The sequence below is a fragment of the Rattus norvegicus genome, chromosome 17, assembly GCF_036323735.1.
Source record: "Rattus norvegicus strain BN/NHsdMcwi chromosome 17, GRCr8, whole genome shotgun sequence".
In the NCBI taxonomy this organism is placed as follows: domain Eukaryota; kingdom Metazoa; phylum Chordata; class Mammalia; order Rodentia; family Muridae; genus Rattus; species Rattus norvegicus.
This window is the reverse complement of record NC_086035.1, coordinates 6,340,641-6,362,032: the sequence shown is the minus strand read 5'-3', so window position 1 is coordinate 6,362,032 and position 21,392 is coordinate 6,340,641. Positions and strand designations below refer to the sequence as shown.

Below are 21,392 nucleotides of genomic sequence, written 5' to 3'. Positions count from 1 at the left end.
ACAGCAGTGTTTATCCTGTCATCTGCAGCCGCACGGACAGAGACAGAGGACATTAAGTCAGTGGCTAGGCCTGGCACAGAAAAACGAACATGAAGCAGGCAAGCGAGAGGTTACTAGGCACCAAATCCAGTTAGGTAGGTGGATCCTGTCCTCACGCTCCTTAGTACAGCAGAGGTCCCAGGTAGATTCAAGTGTCAACTTGATACAGCTAGAGTCACCTGAGGAGGGCGGGGTCCCCAGATGGACGGACCTGTGGACAGGTCCATTAGTGTGGCACTGTCTTGACTGTTGACTGACAGAGGCAGCAGCAAGCAGAGAATGAGGCAGCAAACACACCAACAAGCAGTGCGCCTCCACCGTGTCCGTCCGTCCAAGTTCTCGCGGAGTTCCTGTCCTGACTTCCCTCAGTGACGGACTATGACTGGAAGCTGAAATGTACTCTCCCCCTCTGAGCTTCTGTCACGTTATCACGGCAGCAGGAAGGAAACTAGAACATGAATTGTACCAGAAGTGTGGCGGGCGGCCTCACTGTGGGGTCTGGAGAAGAATGGGAAGCCCTTAGCACCATATGGAGAAGCTGTGTGGAGGATAAGAACGCCAAGGGGAATGCAGACAGTGGAGGCCTGGGGTGTGAGGGTCAGAGCAAAGCCACGGGTCTAGTAAGACTTGGGATGTGGCCATTAGGAGATTTTGTGGAATGAGAGTATGCTGATCAATGGGGCTGAGAATCAGCTCTGGTTAATAAGAGACCACAGCACTGAAGGAGATGGGCTCTGCTGGGGCAATAAGGACATGTTTGCACAGGGTCAGCACACAGACGCTGTGCTCCATCCAAGGGGGACAGTGCTATGTCTCAAGCTGGCAGCCAACCGTGGCTTCTGTAGAAGTTCCCACATAGTACTGAAAGCACAAAGATGCAAGACTGCGGCAACCACGGAGAGGATGAGGCCTGGGGTCGCGTGGCAGGGCAGAGAGACCAGGAGAGAGCACTGGTGAGGCGCATGCTCAGTGTAGTGGAGACTATCAGACAGGGATGGCTGGCTGTCAGGGAGAGTCCGCCACAGCTACAGCAGAGCAGCCTGAGGTCTGCAAGTCAGGTGTGTACCATGGATGGATGGCAGAGATGAGGCAATGGGGCCGTTCAAGCTGTTTGCAGCTGGAGAAAGGCAGGGAGTGAGTCCCAGGGCCCAGATGCTGAGCTCCAGGGTCTGGATTTACATTGCTGACTGCTTATACACACAGCCATTTCCTTTTGGGTAGGAAAGTGTGTAATTTTGATTCATTAGGGCCCACAGTTAAGACATTCTGGACTTGTTATTTTCACTTTAATGTAATGAGCACGTGTGTGTCCATGTGCAGGTAGCCATGTAATGAGCACGTGTGTGTCCATGTGTAGGTAGCCACGCTTGCAGGTGCTCACAGAGGACTCAGGTCCCCTGGAGCTGCAGTTACAAGTGGTTTTGAGACACCTGGATGGGCATTGGGAACCGAACCCCAGTCCTCCAGAAGGGCAGCAAGTCCTCCTAACCACTGAGCCATCTCTCCAGCCTAAGAGGCTTAACTTTTAAAAGAGACCTTGAACTTTTAAAGCACTAGAATTTTTTTAGACTGCACTTTTACAAGTTGGAGTGTGTTTTATATTAACATGAGATTGTGGGGACGGAGGAATGAAGGGACGTAGTTTAAAAGCGGCAGGTTTGTGTCAGGCTGCTAAGAGATGGACTGCTGGAGTTGGCGTGAACTGTCACTTGACCGCAGCTTAGTGCAGCCTGAGAAGGGATCTCAGTTGAGCGATAGATCAGACTGTCCTGTGGGTGTATCTGTGGGGAATGGTCAGCTGATGCAGAAGGGCCCAGCTCACCGTGAGGAGCATATTCCGTGGGCAGGCGGACTGTATGGGAAAGATGGCTGAGCATGAGCCAACCAGAGCGAGCCAGGGCCCACCGTGCTTTCCCTTTGAGTTCCTGCCTGACTCCCAGTGACAGACTGGGACCTGGGAGGTGAAATAAACTTTTTCCTCCCCTGAGTTGCTTTTAAAGTTTTATCCCAGCAACAGAAGGGAAGCTAGCCTGTAGCAATTTACTATCCATTTCAAAATAACTGGAAAAATCCAAGTGTTCCTACTGTATAGAAATAGTATTTTAAGAGACAAATGCTAATTACCCTGGTTTGATTACTGTATATTGTGTACATAGACCGAACTGTACTACTATGTTCCATAAATAAATCCAAATGTAAATGTACACAGATTAGAGTTCAAATATGTAATTTTAAATGTGGAAGTGTTCTATCTTCAGTCAATTGTTGGGCAATCTGCTACTAAAGTGATCTAAAGCCTATTACTTCTCAAAAATAATTAGAAACTACTGTAAAAAATAATTTTAAGCACTTCCATTAGTTTGCTACTGGAGATCTGTTTGAGAACATTATTCTTGACTTTAAAACATTGGTAAGAGCAGAAAGAAAGCCAAAGAGATGCTCCCAAGGTGATATGGAACAGCTGTGTTCCAGCATTGTGCAGGGAGGTATATGCATGGCGGTGTCGACAAGTCCACAGTCACTGCTATCTACCAGAATGCCACATTCAGTGCACACTGAGCTCTGTGACAGGGCCTCACTACGGAGTTCAGGCTGGCACAGAACCTACCTGGAACTTGCAGCAATCGCCCACCTCAGTACTAAGATACATGAGGGTACTGGTTTCTAGCTAACATTGTGCTATCCACGAGCTTTACCACGCTTTTCACATCCAGTTATGCCTGCAGCCACTGTGGTAGCATTGACAGCTCTCCCCAGATGACGCTATACTACTGTGTGTAATGAGGTGATGAACACAGCTTTGCTACATTGCCCGTAACTCTCATGGGCTGTGTAGAGCTTGGTTTTGTTTGCTTGTTTGTTTCCTGCATGGCCTAGTAACAGTCCTGGTGGACAGAGCTCCCTATGCTTAAGTGTGCTGTGTATTAGGTCCTTATCCCTTCAGATCTAAGTCCAGGGCCCTAGTTTAACCCTTTAGGAGCCTCTGCACAGCTACCAAAGTCGAGTCACGAAATGAGGAAGCTGATGTGTAAGGTGTCTGTCCCTTCAGCTGACAGTCCCTTTCATCAGTTGATTCAACAGGAGACATATGTGACATCTTTCTGCTGTTTCTCCACAATACCCTCTAATGTCCTCCGTCTCACCCAATATAAACACAAGATTCAGCAAGGCCTAAGGCTGCCAGCTGCTCCCTTCTTTCTCTTGCTTTAGAGAGAAATTTCAGGTTCAAAAACTCATCTGAAACTGGGCATTGGGCTCATTTACCACTGAAATAAAATGTGTTTTAAAAGACCAAGTCTGGGACAAGGTGAAAGCCAATGACTGAATCATCTCTTACAGCTGAGAAGCTATATTCCCTCTCAGATGAAAACTGTAATTAAAAGGGATTTTGGGGCTGGGGATTTAGCTCAGTGGTAGAGCGCTTGCCTAGGAAGCGCAAGGCCCTGGGTTCGGTCCCCAGCTCCGAAAAAAAGAACCAAAAAAAAAAAAAAAAAGGGATTTTACTGGAATTCATATTTTTGTTTGTTTGTTTTTGTTTTTTTGTTTTTTTTTCGGAGCTGGGGACCGAACCCAGGGCCTTGCGCTTCCTAGGTAAGCGCTATAACCACTGAGCTAAATCCCCAGCCCCTATATTTTTGTTTGAATGGTGGAGAATTCCACCATTGCCCTGAGTACCACGTGGTAAAGGGAGGTCGTCCATGTATGTACATGTGCACCCCTCTCAAAATGCAATAGTACAGAAGTGCTCTCCCTGAGACAGAGGAAGACTTTCAATTACTTCCTGTGTCTGTGACTTTGAGCTGAGAAGCAACTGAGGAGGCCACATTCATGGGACGTGTTAGTTCCCAAGTGCCTGGCAATGTCAGGAAGGGTAATGCGGGTACCACTGTGGCCGATGCCAGAGGAACGCGTTAGCTGACAAAGTCTCCGAGGATCATCAGGTTTATCAGGGTTATGATCACGTGACCAGAGTGTGCGGAGAGCACCCCCACCATTCATCATCACTCGTCGTCATACAGCAACTCCAGCTCCAGGGAGTACTGACTTACTTTAGGGGACAGCACTCTCCCATGTCTCAGCTTCTCATCCACACTGTTTCTCTGTCTCTGGAGCTGCTCCCTTTCTCTCTGAAGAGCTTGCACTTGTTCTGAGATCTTCACCTTCTCCTCAGTCGGGCTGTTCTCAAGCAGCAAGCTCTTTTCAGATAACTCTTGGTCCAGCAAGTTCAGGCGAGCAGATATTTTGAGACTGTCTGTGCTTAAGGCCTAAAAAGACACAACCCACCAGACAGAAAAGTTACAAGGAATTCAGACATCTAAAACCAGAGTCAGTTAGCATGTTATTGATGTATTGATGTTCTAAGGTTTCTAAAAGTTTCATTTTTCTATTTTTATCTTTTATAAAACTTTCTAAAGGGGTTCATTAATTAAAATCTTAAAATTTATATCAAGTTATTTGAAGTTACATGGGGTAGAGAGATGGCTCAGTGGTTGAGAGACTGGCTGCTCTAAAGAGAACTGGGATTCAGTTCCCAGCATTCACGTGGCAGCTCACAATGGTTTGTAACTCCAGTTGCAGAGGATCTGGTGCCCCTTTCTGGCCTCCTTGGGCACTACACACACACACACACACACACACACACACACACACACACACACACACAGCAACTTAACTGTACATGCAGATAGAACACTCAAACTCTAAAAAACGGTTTTGAGAGGCAATTTTCTTTTTTCTCATTATTTTATTCCTTCTCTCATTACATGGTAAGGCTGTTATCATTTCTTAAGAGGTTAATATTTGGTGTTTTTCAGCATACTTTTTTATTCTTTTTTTTTTTTTTTTTGGTTCTTTTTTTCGGAGCTGGGGACTGAACCCAGGGCCTTGCACTTCCTAGGTAAGCGCTCTACCACTGAGCTAAATCCCCAGCCCCATACTTTTTTATTCTTACTAGGGTCAGAAAATATAAGAATCTGGTTATTTATGATGATGGTCGTTCTAACTTAAAATACTGTTATATACTTCCATATGGCTTCTAGCATACATATAAGCCATCATCAAGTTTATTATATAACAAAAGGAGACCCATTTCCCAAACTGAGTCTCCTTTAGTTGGTCCACCCAGTGTTCTTCCATGTTTGGGACCACAGTCTCCGACTGTGCATCACAGGAGCCCTCCCTCCCTCCTGTCTTCCCGTGAGTTACAGCTCTGGCCAAGTCAGTAGTCACTTTCCCCGCTCACTATGACTGTGTGACTGTTAAGCCCACAGCTGATGTGTCTAGAAAGACGGTCACACTTCCACTCAATATATCTGTTTTGTTCCTGACAGCTGATTCTTCTCCAGTAAAACTGTAAAATCTCACACTTTGTTCATTTAATCAAAGTTAGCAGCGAATATATTCACTAATGTTTTTATTTTTTTATTTTTATTTTATTTTTTTGGTTCTTTTTTCAGAACTGGGGACCGAACCCAGGGCCTTGCGCTTCCTAGGCAAGCGCTCTACCACTGAGCTAAATCCCCAGCCCCAATGTTTTTATTTTTACACTATTTACTGTATATACATGCACACCACAGCATGAGTCAGAGGACAACTTATGGAATCCCTTCTCTACATCTACCATGTGAGCTCTGGGGGTCAGACTGAATTTGGTGGCAAGCACCCTCACCCACTGAGCCATTTTGGTATCTTCTTTTCTTGAAACGCTTCACCTGGAGCTGCCATGCTGCAGATCCTGCTTAAGCTAACTTCCCCCATGGGCTCACGGGGAAGGCCAGTGCTGTCCCGGCTTTAGACGTGGTACTCACGTTCCTGAGGCACGCGCTCCGGCAGGTTCCTGAGGCAGGTTCCACAGGAAATACTCTGCTTTCATACTAATTAGGAATTTGGGCTAGGAAGAGGACTTTTTACTTCAAATAATTTTCCTCATAAATTTGAAGACGGCTTCGGATCTTTTAACTTTCAATGAAGAAATCAGAGAATCCCAGTGCTGCCCTGGCTCCTGAGATTGACAAGTGACTAGTTTCTTCTATCTCTGGACTCTCACTGGGCTGGCCCTTGATGGCTTTTTCGGTCTAGAATCTCACATTGTGTTGAGAAGCTTTTCTTTTAAGATATATTTTTATTTTATGTGAATTAATATTTTGCATGCATGTGTATATATTTAGCACTCATGTTTCTGAGGAGGTAAGGGTGTAGGATCCCCTGGAATGGAAGTTCCAGATGGCTCTGATCATCTCCTCAGCCCGGAAACTTCACGATATGTGTTTGATATCTCCTGTTTTCTCATTCTGGATTTCCTATTACTTGTGTACTGTAATTTCTAGATTTATTTGAGATATTACCCTTTATTTTCTAGTGATTTTCTTTAAATTTAATCTCGAACATTTAAACGTCTACTTGCCTGCCCTTTCAGTTGCTAGTGGTCCTTCCATGTCTTTAATGGCTGTCTGTCCTGTTTTATCCTTACTGTGCTCTTTTCCCACATTGAGGATATTAAAGTCTTTCAGTTTCTTGTTCTAGTCCTCGTATCTCCCTGTTCCTTTTTACTTCAGTTGAAGTGTTTGTTTTTAACATTGGTGGGGTTGGTTTTTTGTTTTGTTTTGTTTTTATTTTTGAGACAGGGTCTCATTATGTAGCTTGGCTGGCCTGGAACTCCCTATGTAACCCAAGTTGGTCTTAAACTCATAGAGCTCTGCCTGCCTCTGCTTCCCCAGTGCTGGGATGAAAGGCACGAAGCACCATGCCAGGCAAAAATGTTGGTAGCATTTAAGAGTCATGCACTAGGCTGGAGAGATGCATGCTATGGCACCACCTCACCCCCTACACGCAAAGCCCTGGGTGAGTCAGGTACCTAACAACTGATGTGACTGTTGGGAATGAATGAAATCCCAGACCTTCAGGACCCAGGAGATGAGGCAGGAGAACCCCAAGTTCTATGGCAGCCTGGTCTCCACTTAAAAACCATGTCTCTAAACAAGCAAGCCCAAACAAAAGCTGGGAAGATGTGATGACAGGATTCTTGTGGGGTCCTAAACCTAAATGCTTTCCCTGCTGGCAGGGTTATTCCAGCTGACAGCATGTTGGTATGTATCGAAGCCACGGTTAGAGAGAGAGGCCTCAGAATGTGCCTGTGGACCTCTGCTTTCCTTATGGGGGTTGAGGGGCATTCTGCCAAATCCCTGTCCTCTCCAGAAAGTACAGCATGATCCTGTGAGGACAGAAGACCTTGCCCACTGTGTCCTGCCTCCGTCCTATCTCACTCCTGCTTTCCACTCTGTCTTGCTGATGTGCTAAGGGATGTGCGGGTCACTACAGCTGCTCTTCATGTACAAGGCGTGTCCTTAACCGTCTGTGGGGCTCTCCCGCATCAGCACCACTTGCTGGCTGGGTTTCCTGCCCAGACATTTTTGGGTGTTGTTCAGGCTCTGTCATGTTCTGACTTTACAGTTATTCTGAATAAGACACAATTCATGTGTGATACAATTCATCTAGTTAAAGGGTGTAAAGAGTTTTAGTGATTCAGAATTATGCAACCATCGCCATAATCAATTTTAGAATCTTTTCATCACCTGATGAAAACCCAGTAAGTCACTCCATTTTTCCCAACCTCGCCCGGCTTCCTAAGGCTAGGTAACCACTCTTGCACTTCCTGCGGAACCGCCTGCTCTGGAGTGGTGGTGCACACTGCATGCGGTGACTAGCTCCCATCACTCACCAAGTGGTGGTGCACACTGCATGCGGTGACTAGCTCCCATCACTCACCATGTGGTGGTGCACACTGCATGCGGTGACTAGCTCCCATCACTCACCAAGTGGTGGTGCACACTGCATGCGGTGACTAGCTCCCATCACTCACCATGTGGTGGTGCACACTGCATGCGGTGACTAGCTCCCATCACTCACCAAGTGGTGGTGCACACTGCATGCGGTGACTAGCTCCCATCACTCACCATGTGGTGGTGCACACTGCATGCGGTGACATGTATTTTCAAGGCTCCCCACAGTGCAGCAGACAGCAATGTCTCATTGCTTTCCATTCCAATCCTCAATGTGTCCCAGTCTATTGATTTATCAGCTAATGAACGCTGTGGTGTTTCTATTACTTAGCTATGATTTTATAAACCTTGAGGTTCTACATGGATGTGTGCTTTTATTTCTCTTGAATATATGCCTAAAGAATGGCTGGCTAACAACATATTTGAATATTTACCCTCTAGAGGAACTCCAGGATGGCCATCCAAGGTAAGAGCACAGTGTTATTACCCCAGTTTTCCCCTCCCCCAGCAAGACTTCTGATCTGGCTTCCTAGTTATAGCCCTCACAGTGAGCAGGATATCACTTAAGGTTTTGCTTTGTATCAGTTATCCTGATAGCTAATTTACGAGTGTCTTCTTAGATGGTCTTGGTTACTTTTGTACTTCCTTTGCAGAAAAGTCTTTTTTTGGCTCCTTTGCCCTTTAAGACTTTTTTGTTTTTTGTTTTTCAAGACAAGCTGTCTCTGTGTAGCCTGGCTGACTTGGCACTGGCTCTGTGGAGCAGGCTGGCCGTCAGCTCAGAGACCCACCTGCCTCTGCCTCCCCAGGGCTGGGATTAGAGGCCTGGGGACCAGGCCCAGCCAATCTTTGCTCTTTAATTAGGTCCTATTTAGTCTGTTTTTCTTTTAGACAAAATTGTGCTATATAATCTTCCTATTTCAATCTCCCAGGTGCTAGAAAAGCCGGCAGGTTATCCTTCAATTATAAAATTTTAACTCTTCCTTCAATACTCTCAGTCTCTTATCAGAGAGAGTTTTCAAATATTCTCTTGTACCCCATAAGCTGTCTTTTTACTTTCCTGATTGTGTCTTCTAAATCTCAAATATATTTACTATTAATGCTCATTTATTTGTTTTTTCCTTTTTTGGCTTTGTTTTAGGTGTAATATTGAAAAGGTCACTACTTAAAAGTGGGCCAGAAAGATGAGTCAGCAGTTACGAGCACTGACTGCTGGATAGAGGGCCCAGGGCTGGTTCCCACACCCACACCGGGTAGCTCTCAACCATCTGTAACTCCACCTCCAGGGGAGCCAACACTCTCCTCTGGCCTCTGGGCACATACATGTATACATGTAGCACATACACATCAAATAAATCTTTAACAATCACACTAAGACATGGCTGCAATCAGGTCTTACTTGCAGGTCTGAGATACACTTTTTTTTTTGGTTTTTTTTTTCCCGAGCTGGGGACCGAACCCAGGGCCTTGCGCTTCCTAGGCAAGCGCTCTACCACTGAGCTAAATCCCCAGCCCCTGAGATACACTTTTAATCTTATTTATTTTCATCCTACTTTATTTTTGTGGCAGAGTATCCCTGTGCAGCGCAGGTGGGCCCAGAACACCCAATCTTTCCTTATCTCAGGTTTGCAAGTGTTGACAGCATGCTTGCCCTAACTGTACACAAAATATTTTCTTTCCTGTCATTTAGAGAGGTGTTCAACCTGGGACTGTCTTTGACTGGAATGCTTACAAAGTCTCGTGAATAGGCCTCAAATACTAGAAAAATGAAATCTTTTAATGCCCTCTTTTCTAAGAAGAATCAGGTGGGATAAAGCCATAAGTCTACACTCTGTTAAAATTGTCAGTGAATTAAGGTGGTTTTCATTCATTTATACTTCCTACTTATCTCAGTGTGTTCTTCTTCTTAAAATTAACTTGCCCAAGGCTGGGAAGATGACCAGTGGTTAAAACCATGTGTTATTCAAGTGTGGCCCTGAGCACCCACATCAAATGGCTGACATCTAGCTCCAGGGGATCTAACACCCACTTTTTCTAGACAACCCCTACACACCCCTCACACAGATATAAATACATACGACTTGAATCACAGCTGTCTAAAGTCATAGAGCGGCTATTTAACGCTTGCTTTCCTTTCTCCAGCGCATCAAATGAACACATTTTAGGGAGGCCCTTCCCTCAACGCCCATTTATTTCCTTTGGTCTTTTGTGATGTGGACTGTACTGTAATTCTGTTGTTCACTAGTAATTCTGATTTGCTAATTCTTTGCTGTTTTCCGTGTTCTGAGGGGTAGTTTCCACAACTTGACTCTGACAGTTTAAGTGAATTACCTGGATGTGCCATCAGGAAGCACACTACCATCGCTCAGAGCCTCTGGGGCAGAAGCTTACTAACACAGGGCACCAGTCCTTTGTCCTGACATAGATGCGGCCTCATCCTGGACCCGATGGCTCTAAGTAAGACTGAATCTTCACGTCTGAGCAAGTCAGCTTCGTTCTTAGCTACTAGCTAAAATACATGCAGAGAAGCCAAGAACCAGCTCCTGCTGCTTTTGCTTCTACCATCATTCCTTGTTAAAGACAAAGCAAACTGTTCATAAAATTACTTCCTTAACTGGCTTTAAGATCTAAGTCCTGGGGCTGGGGATTTAGCTCAGTGGTAGAGCGCTTGCCTAGGAAGCGCAAGGCCCTGGGTTCGGTCCCCAGCTCCGAAAAAAAGAACCAAAAAAAAAAAAAAAAAAGGTCTAAGTCCTGCAGAAAAATATTTATGATGTTTCTCAAGTCTTTATAACTAAAAAAAATCTTCATTTTACAAAACCCTTTCTCCTTTACACGAATCTTGTAGCCCCCTGATTTTGAGAGGTAGTGACATATAAATAACGTTTTCCAACTCAGTGCGACTATAAAATACCACGTAGTATGGAGCTAAACTCTCACTGAAGTTGCTGTGGAGGCTGACAGGAGGCAGGGAGAGAAGAGGCACGTGTGAGGCGACAGACTTCCTCTCTGGGAGGCAGCGTTTTGGAAACACAGCTGCGACAGTTATACAGCACCGAGGTAGCAATGCCACTGAACTGTAAACTCAGAACAAATGGCTTTAAAAGTGAAGTTAAGATGACTGTGACCACGGACACACCCCTGCAATCCTAGCACCAGACACTGAGGCTGGAGTTCATGGCCAGGCCAGGCTCCTAAAGACACTAGCAAAGAACAAAACAAAAAAGGCAGGCATTACCGTCTATGTATTTGCCCCAGTATGAGGTTAATGGAAAGTCCCATTTGAAGGAAGACTGATGTGTCACTTCCGTGCGGCAGCACTTCCATGACACGCGTTCGGGAAGGGCAGTACACCGTCAGAACAGCGTCCCTTTGGCTTGTATCTACAGTAGCACCCTCCCTCCTACGTGTGTGGGTCGTGTGCGTGGCTCAAGGCCAGGGGTCAACGGCAGGTGTCTTCCTCAGTGGCTCTCACACATTTCTGAGGCAGGGCCTCTCACTGATCCTGGACCTCAGTGACTTGGCTAGACCAGCTGGCTGGTAGCCCGCCTTGTCGGTAAGTGGGTTCTCGAGATACAAACTCTGGCCCTCACCTTAAGATGGAAAGCAAATTACTAAGTTGGTGATTAACCTTTTAATTTTTTCTATGTTTCTATGTTTAGAGGTGTTTGGTCTGAATGTCTGTCTGTGTTCTGTGTGCTTGGTGCCCCAGGAGGCCAGGAGAGGTCCCTTCAGACAGGAACTGTATGAATGGCCGTAAGCCACCGTGCGTGTGGGGAGTCACTTAGCTGTCTATCTGTCGAGCTCCGGATTTACCTGGTAGAGAGGATAAAGTGGCAGACAGGTACCTGGCTAGATCGGAGCTTCTTATTTTCCAGGTGGCTCTTCTCCTGCAGCAGGGCTTCCTTCTTGGAGACGATGGCCTCGCGCTTCTTCAGCTCTTCCTCCAGCATCTCTAGTTCCTGGCGCTGGCTTAGAACTTTCTCTACTTCTTCATCTAACCATTTCCTTTGCTCATCCAATTTCTATGTTGAAAGAAACACTATGATTTATTTCTCCTCTTACCATAAAAAAAACTTATTATTCTAAGTGGCTAAAAATCTTTAAAACAAACAGTAAAACTATCAGAGCAATTCATTTTGCCATCTGACTGGTGATTCTGCTCTGTCTTTTAAATCAGGCTGGTATCCCCACCTGTGGAGAGGCCAGGCTTCCCCCAGCCCTCCACTGGACGCTCTCCAGCCTGCAAGAGCAGTACTGTTCAGCTCCCTGTGACCAATCTCTGATCCACTGCCAGCCTGCAGATGGTGGCTGATACAAGGTCATCTGAGTAAGTAAATAAACACCCTACTCTATCAACACTGGAATAAATACTCCATGAACAAAACAAATCCACCTTATGGCTTCTCAACTTCAAATGCTATAAAATAAAGCACAAGGGTAGAAGGATTTCGAAGTAAATGTGTTAGAATTCTGACAATTAAACACTACACACAAGGACACGTGTAAAAACCCAACCAGAATGCATGCAGCCACAGGCACACGGAGATGTCATCAAAGCCGCTACAGCAACAAACAAATAGAAAGTCAGCTTAGCACTGTTTCCCAGTCCTCCATGGGCCTGAGAGAGGATCCTAGAAATGTCTCTAAGACAGTGAGGAAGCAGACATGGAGTCCCCAGCCTGCAGTCCCAGCACTCCAGACGTGCAAATATGAGTTCCGGAGATCAGAGATCAGAGCTGAGCTGAGACCCCATCACAGAACAACAAAAAGACAAGGTGGCAAATCCACTTGAGCAAAGTGCGGTGTGGCTAAGGCAACAAAGATGCAGAGCCGTCATGGCGGCCGTCCTGAGGTCTGAGCAGCAGCAGCTCTGCCACTACCAGGAGTGTGGGCGGGTTCAGTGCTTAAGTCTGCAGGGTAGCCTCAGACCAGCAAGAGGCCTTGTAAAGTTCACAATTAAATTAATATTTACAGCACTTCTCAGCGGTGAGTGAGGCTCCCAGTTTAAAAAAAAAAGACAATTACAATTGTTGAAAATATTTCTGAGTGCAAATGGAATGTGGGAATATTCCTATACTCTAATGTCGTAATATGTAAAATTTAAATAATGTTTTTCAAAACTTAAATAGATGTATTTGTACTCTCAATATAGTTACAATTTTAAGTATACTTTTTCTCAAATATTTCCAATTTCTTTGACCTTTGAAATTAGTTTATGGGTTCTGGTTTTCTTTTTAAAATATGGTACTAAAATACTCTTTAATATGTTATAGTCCATACACAATTTGGTTCTGTTTGAATGTAGAGCTCTGGAGTTTAGAAAAATACATGTCTCTATAAATAAATGTAATCTGGTGAACTTGGAATGCATACAATATTCAAATAAATCACTCGTGCCAACATAAAAAGAACACATTTCTGGATGAGAAATAATTTAATAAAATGTTTTGAAAGAAACATAGGACATTTTATAAACAAACAGAATCTAATGCTTGAAGAGTTCATTCAGAGTCCGCTACTTTTAACCGACGTATAGCCACTCACTCATCAGCACTGAGAGACTTGGAAACACCGAGCACAGCTGACTGACCTGGAGTTGGTCCACACTTCTGAAAGGACCTTTTCTTCTGTTCAAGTTAAAGGCATCCGTGTCCTCAGCCTTGGGGTGCAGACCTTCTCCCTGCCCTGCATTTAACTGCAGCTCCTGGACACACAGAGAGAAGATGCTTTATTCATTTTACTACCCGTCTCTCATTAGATGTGCAGATCTTCCCTCTTCCCCCTTCCACTGTCCCTTTCCGTGCTGGGTAACCGTGCTGGGCTAGACCCCAGAGTCACCAGTGTGCCAGGTTAGACCGCAGAGCCACGCGTGCACCAAGCATGCGCTGTTGAATTTACGCCCACAGGCGTGGAGTGGATTTCTGGGCATTCACATGCCTTGTGACAAGAGTGAGCAGAAGACACAGAGTGAGGTCACCTCACACTAGAAGCCGTGAAGTCAGGCTGACCGACCGACTCCACTGGGCCTTGCTTTCATTCTTTGAGTTACACATGAGCACGTTCTGCCGCTGTGATTCTCAGTCACCCACGTTGTCTGCCTGCCATGGCTGTGTCTGAACTTACTCTAGCAGAAATGCACTTTTCTGGTGCACAATAATTCTGCCCTCCACCAGTAGTGGCTTGGTGGTTAAGACTGTGCTGATCTTACAGATCTGGGTGGCTCCTAGAAGCCAAGTCAGTCAGGTGGCTTACAACCCTGTCAGTCCAGCTCCAGGGGATCAGATGTTTTGAACTCTGTAGGACCTGTACTCATATGCACGCACAGACACACACCCACATATATGAAATTGAAAACAAATATTGTTTTGAAGTGGGAGCCGCAGAGCCTGGTAAGAGCAGACAGCAGAGCCCCAAGAGAGCAGTGTCCAGCTTCACTGGCTTCCCTTTTGCATCATAAAGACTCAGCCAATGCCCACCATGTCCCCTGCAATCGATTGGGAAGAGAGCGGATCAGGAGAGCGGATCAGAGGAGGCCATGAGTGAGAGTTCCGCACAGACGGTAACTCAGGGACAGACATACAGGGAGGAAGAGGCCAAGGGGCTTCTTCAGGGATTATTTAAGTTCTCAGTAAATCTGCAGATACTTGGTTGGACATGATTTGCTTGTTGCTGATCAACGTGGGCAAGTATAGAAGCGGAAAGTGTTTAGATACTTTGATAGCAATCCCACCTGATAATTTTATATCTGCTGACCTCAATGAGTTAAAACAGAGGTTCTCAACCTACCGGTTATGGCTCCTTTGGCAAACCTCTATGTATAAAACTATTTCATTATGATTCATAACAGTAATACAATTACAGTTATGAAGTAGAGATGTTAAGAATTTTATGGTTGGGGTCACCACAACATGAGGAACTAACTGTAGCAAAGGACCCCAGCATCAGGGGGGCTGAGAATCACTGAGTTAAACATGGTGCTTCTTGGGGTGTGGCTTATACTCTTGCTACAGGAGTTGAGACAGGAAAATCACATGCTTGAGGTCAACTGAGACAAGAATAGTGAGTACACACACACACACACACACACACACACACACACACACACACACACACACGTGTATATATAGAGAGGAATTGTCTAAGGACACGGGGCAGAGTGGCAGACACACCTGTCCCCGACCTTCACCATGAGTTCGAGGCCAGTCTGGGCTCCACAGTGAGCTCCTGTCATAAAGACAACCAAGTGGAGAAAGCATGTGTGGGTAGGGCTTTATTAGTGAGATCTTACTTCCCTAACTACCCTGCTGTACTCACAGATCGGCGCCCAGCCCAACCATCCTCAGAGAGCCTTCCTCCAGCGTCTGGTGGAGCAGGTGCAGAGACAAACATTAGGGAGAGCTCAAGAAACCCCAAGGAAGAAGAGGAGAAAGGACTGTAGGAGCCAGAGGGGTCCCGGACACCACATGAGCACAGTCAACTAAGCAGGGCTCCTAGAGGCTCAGAGACTGAAGTGACACGCGCGGACCCTGTGTGGGTCTGAGCTGGGTCCTTCTGGCTGTGTAGCCTGGTGTTCTTGTGGGACTTCTCAGCTTGGGAGTGGAGGGGATGTCTCTGACTCTCTTGCCTGCTCTTGGGACTGTTTTTCTCCTCCTAAGTTGCCTTGTCCACCCTTCATATGAGTGAGGTCTGTGCATAGTCTTACCATAAATTGTTATTTCCTGTTTTGTTGATATCCCTGCTCTTTTCTGAAGGCAAATGGAGGAGTGGACCTGTGGGGGAGGGGTGGGTCTGTGGGGAGGGGTGGATCTGTGAAGGAGAGATGGGGCTGTGGAGGAAGGGTGTGTGTGGGAGAGGTGGGATTGTGGGGAAGGGGTGGGAGTGTGGGGGAGGGGTGGGTCTGTGGGTTGGGGTGGGTCTGTGGGGGAGGGGTGTGTGTGGGAGAGGTGGGAGTGTGGGGAAGGGGTGGGAGTGTGGGGGAGGGGTGGGTCTGTGGGTTGGGGTGGGTCTGTGGAGGAGGGGAGATTGGAGGAGGGGAAGAGTGGTGGAGGGGAAACTGCAGTCGGGCTATAATGTATGGGAGAAGAGTGAAAGTAAATCAATAGCCATAATCCAACCTGTCCTGCATCGCTGTAGGAACACAGACACTGCTGCTGTTGCTATGGAGCGCCAGCCTGTGTCAGCTCCTCAGAGAGCAGAGAGAACTTAAAGAGGCAGTGAAGACCGTGTCAATGTTCTCAGGAGCGTTATGCACCACTACAAACTACAACCTGAGCGTCCACTGATGGGTCAAAATTAAAAGCTGCGTAAGGCTGGGCGTGGGGCACTTTAAGTCCTAACACTCAGGAGGCAGCGGCAGGAAGACTTCTGAGTTTGAGGCCAACCTGGTGGGCACACAGTGAGTTCCAGGACGGCCAGGGAAACCTTGTCTCAAAAAGAAGTAAAAATAAAATGTTAAAGCCATTTGTTTGTTTGTTTTAAGATAGTCTTGCTCTGTTGCCCAGGATGGCTTTAAACTGTCCAGTGCAAGAAATCCCCCGTCTCAGCGTCAGGAGCTAGGAGTGCAGATGTTACTGCAGCCCGTGTCCCAGTGAGGAGTCAAAGCTCTGACAAGTCCTAACTCAGACCCTGGCAGCGCTGCAGCAGCTGAGAGACGTCCAGGGCGCATTACCCACTCACAAGGCAGACAGAGGAAACAACGCACATCCTCAAGGCAAGCCTGAGGAGGGTGCTCAGAGTTGTTAATAGTTAGAGAATTTCTTGGGGCCAGAGAGAGGGCTCAGGGGTTAAGAGCACTGGCTGTTCTTCCAGAGAACCTGGGTTCAATCCCCAGCACCCACATGGCAGCTCATAACTGTCTGTAACTCCAGTTCCAGGGAACTTGACATCCTTATACAGATAAACACACAGGCAAAACACCAGTGTACATAAAATACAAATAAGTAAACTGTAAAAGTAGTTGCAGTTTCCTTTTGAAGTTTGAAAAAGTTAAAAACAAATATGCTGGCTGTACCTCTGTGAATAAAATTATGCCACAGAATTAAACATTGATAAGGGTTGACGGTGTCATATTATACATACATTGTCACACTCCATGAAGACTGGCGACACTAACAAGCTGTCTCAGTGAATAGTGCTTGTCACCAAATCTGCTCAGATGCATGTGAGGAAGGACAGAGCAGACCTTGCACCCGGTCCTCTGACCTCCACACATGCACTTCCTGGCCCATGCATACCCATGCTTACACACAGAGAAAAATAAATGCAAAAACAAAAATTTGAAAATTATAAAAAAAATAAAATTTAATGATATCAAACCCATACATTGTATGGTAAAGAAATTATATCCCAATAAAAATTTTATAATAGCAAAAAAAATGTAAGAATGGGCAAATGCTTTTCAAGCTCCATAACTAGGTTCTGTGTTGTGTTTTAACGGGTCTGAGAACAGATGATAGCCGAGCTAACCTCCATCTACTCTGGGGTGCTGACAATGGAGGGGGCTGGGTTGCAGGAACAGATGGTATCCTCCTCTTTCTTCCCAAGGCTCCAGAAAACTCTAGAAAGCAGTCACAGCTTAGAAGTCCTAGGGAGCTCCTAGTTGTGCCGTAGCTTTGGGCTCTGTTTGCCGGTTCTACAGATCAAGGCCTGGCACGCAGAGCTGGAAGTGCTTAGGGTCACCCTTTTCCAAGGAGCCCCTGGGAGGGAGCGGAGGGTGATGATGGCAGGCAAGCAGGCAGGCACCTTAGATAGGAACACACAGACAGAGGCTACTGCTCTCCCCACACATCTCAGGCAAGTATAGAGAGATGCTGGGGTGGACACAACGCCAGCCTTGCCCCAGACCCAGGCTGACACATGGTTCCTCCCATTATCCACCCGGTGGACCCCCTGGGTGTGCCTGCAGACGGGGGCCATGCTGCACTGGGACCTCCCATCCAGCAGGAGGAGCAATGTGTGCCAAAGCATCTGAAAATGAGAGTCCTTTACCGATGACACTGTTTACAAGTTCCCTTTATAAGCTTAAGTTTTTGACACTCTTAACTAAAGATCTGGGTTTTTATCACTGTAACTTATTTGTGATGCCAAACCTTCACGACAGCACTCAGCATTGAGTAAACAGCTTTTACTGTGTGGCTAAGCAAAGCTTTCTGTGAGTAAGGACAGGACTGAGAAACAGGCAAGGCAAGAGACAGGGCCCACACCAGCCGAACGGAGGCCCGAAGGTTTCCCACAATGCTTAGCAGGAACTATGGACAAGATTACTTTGAGTTTTTGTTGATCTCTCTTAACTTCTGCATCCAGCTGCTTCTTTTTCTCGCTCTCTTCCCGAAGCCTTCTCTGCAGCTGCACTTTCTGGTATTTCAGGTGATCCACGTTCTGCTCCAGCTCACTGGCCCGCTTCTCATTTTGGATGGACAGTGACGCCAACTTCTTACTATCTTGCTGCTTCTTTTGTAAGACCTGAGACCACATAGAATATTCCAGGATAAGAAAGAAGAGTTTTCTCATTTCCTTTTTTTTTTTTTCCAGAGCTGAGGACTGAACCCAGGGCCTTGCGCTTGCTAGGCAAGTGCTCTACCACTGAGCTAAATCCCCAACCCCTCTCATTTCCTAATGGCACAAGATTTTCATTCAGCAGTAAGGGCAGCCATTTTTTCATTTACATTCTTTTTTGACAGGTTCACTAACACGTCTACTTTCCTACAGTTCTCTAAAAAAAAAATTTTTTTTTTTTGGTTCTTTTTTTTCGGAGCTGGGGACCGAACCCAGGGCCTTGCACTTCCTAGGTAAGCGCTCTACCACTGAGCTAAATCCCCAGCCCCTAAAAAATTTTAAGACAGGATCTCTCATTTCTAATTTTGTAATTGAAAACATTGCATGTTCATCAGATATATAAACAAAAATTGATGAAACTTATGTTAATCAGGAAACTCAATCAGAGGGCTGGAGAGATGGCTCAGCCGTTAAAGGCTAGGCTCACAACCAAATGTAAGGAAACTCAATCACTTTTGCTTTTTTTAATGAAGAATTCTAATTTAAAATATATGTGGCATGAAGTATTGCAGTTACTGTCTAATCTGCAATCCACTTGTAGTGTCTTCTGTAACACACACACACAGTGAAATATTAATGGGTGTATATGTATATATATATAATATATGTGTGTATAAACTAGAATACCACAAAGCTGAGTTTATGTATATATTATATAAAATTACGCTCTTCCAGGCTCCAAATCTATCTGTCCTGTTCCATGACACAGTTCATGAAATGTTCATCATATAAGGAGACATGTTTATGTATGTGAATCCACTCCCTTTTATTTTCTACAGGTCCTGGAGGTAACTGCACAATATTCCACTGTTAGTTTGGGATCCTGTTTTTCTGGTTCAACTGTAGCCTGAGTCATTGAACCTCTGAAGAAGTTGAGTAGAGTAGGCCATTTCCCCTAAAGTCCATCCCATTCAAAACGATCTGTCAGTAGCACTAAAGCACACTCACATTTCCCAGTGCTTATAGCAGTACTAAATACCAGTATGCTGCAAATTACTCCCAGGCAAACAAATGACACATCTGAGACTTGTGTTGTGGCACTGACAGGGTGTAAGGGAATAGGGAGTGGTGACTACCCTAGCTTTATAAGGCAAAACCAGGAGGATGAACACAGGTTCAAGAACAGCCTCATCTACATAGTGAGTTCTAGGATGCCTAAGGTTACATAGCAAGACTCTCTCTGATAAACAAGCAAAAAGAATTAAGGAAGTTATTAATACATTATGCAGGTCATAAGTAATCATTATCTTAATTTTAGAAATAGATCACTAACAAACATTTTGGTTTAATTTAAATATTCGTGCAAATATTAAAGTTCACAGTGGTGCTATTTAAAGGGAATGCTGGACCGGCATTAGTCAGACTGGGGCCTGCACTGCAAAGCATCTGATTAGACTGAGGTAGCAGTATTTCCATGCGAGACATCTTGTTTATTTCAGAGAGAGAATAATCCAGGTTGGGCTTGAACTCATAATCCTCAGCTGCCTTGTATGCTAGGACTGTAAGAGTATACCACCATACCAGCTCCTTAAATTTTCACACACACACACACACACACACACACACACACACACACACACACACACACCTTAAATTAAAATGACATTATTTCCTCCCTCCCTTCCCCCCCCTCCAATCTGTCTTTTGTACTCCCACTTGATCTCTCTCTAATTAATGGAGATTCCATTTCTGTAATTGCTGTTACATAAATATGCATACACACACACACACACACACACACTCACATCTTCCTAAATATGTAACTGTAACCTGTTCATTCTGTATAATGGTACACATATATCTGTATACATAAGAAGTCATATATACACATATGACTTCAGAGGTGACTGCCTGGTATTGGACAGCCAATTGGGGCATCTCCCCTAGGGAAGATTATTCTGCCACTTTCAGTCATCAGATGTGTAGATATACACTGTGATGGTTTATATATGCTTGGCCCAGGGAGTGGCACTATTAGAAAGTGTGGCCCTGTTCAAGTAGGTGTGGCAGTTGGATATGAGCTTTAAGACCCTCATCCTAGCTGCCTGGAAGTCAGTATTCTCCTCGCAGCCTTCAGATGAAGATGTAGAACTCTCAGTTCTTCCTGCACCAAGCCTGCCTGGATGCTGCCCTGCTCCCACCTTGATGATACTGGACTGAACCTCTGACCCTGTGAGCCAGCCCCAGTTAAATGTTGTCCTTATTAGAGTTGCTGTGGTCATGGTGTCTGTTCACAGCAGTAAAATCCCAACTAAGACGGATATCAAAGGCACGAGAACTTCTAGAAGGGTGCACTTTGTTTCTCTGCTCAATGACAGGTTTTTTTCCTGAAGTTCAGTTGTGTCTTTTTTCTCCTTTCCTTTGTAGCAAAAAAGCATATAGAGCAGAAAATAGGAAAAGCAAAATATGTTTTCTTTTTTTTTTTTTTTTCCCCGGGGCTGGGGACCGAACCCAGGGCCTTGCGCTTCCTAGGCAAGCGCTCTACCACTGAGCTAAATCCCCCAACCCCCAAAATATGTTTTCTTATTCAGAGCTTTATTACTTTTTATTTTTAGTGGAACTGTGCCATTTTTGTTTTTATTTGCAACAAGATAAACATCTGCTGCTACCTCTCTGGTATGTCAGGACTTATCACTGCTGGGAGACACAGAGGTGATCATAGGAAAAGAACTCCTCCTCCTAACGTTTCTAGTATCACCTTAAAGAGCACCAAACACAAAAGCAAACAGTAATAAAGCTCTGAATAGGTCAATTATAGCTCAACTCTACCTACAATGGGGACAATATAAATATAGAAACAACAGATAGAATGGGCAGTAGATATGGTAGCATACTCCTTTAATCTAAGCTCTCAAGATACAGAGGCAGGAGGATGGTGAGGAAGACAGGCTTGGCTACATAGTAAGATTCTGTCTCAAAAAATACAAAACAAATGAAACAGAATTGCAAGCACATTCTAGAGTCTTCAAAAACACTGGAAATGGTTTCCTTGCACAAAATCTTTATTTATAGAATATTCTTAAG

The 21,392-nt window shown here is 45.3% G+C and overlaps 1 protein-coding gene across 9 annotated transcripts in view; it reads right to left on the bottom strand.

Moving 5' to 3' along the window:
* The window catches only part of Kif27 (kinesin family member 27), a 78,786-nt gene that overhangs the window by 21,713 nt on the left and 35,681 nt on the right, over window positions 1–21,392 (bottom strand). For 8 of the 9 annotated variants that reach the window (XR_360722.5, XR_360721.5, XR_010058809.1 and 5 more), the window contains 4 exons: window positions 18,078–18,275; window positions 13,405–13,518; window positions 11,660–11,836; window positions 4,089–4,304 (listed from right to left, as the gene is read on the bottom strand). Coding sequence is in view for 6 of the 9 variants with exons in the window: in XM_006253556.5 (XP_006253618.1) it covers window positions 4,089–4,304; window positions 11,660–11,836; window positions 13,405–13,518; window positions 18,078–18,275 (705 nt within the window). In the remaining 3 variants the exon portion in view is untranslated. Of the gene's footprint in view, window positions 1–3,965; window positions 4,305–11,659; window positions 11,837–13,404; window positions 13,519–18,077; window positions 18,276–21,392 lie in introns of those variants that run through there. The other variant, XM_063276059.1, reaches the window with a different exon arrangement.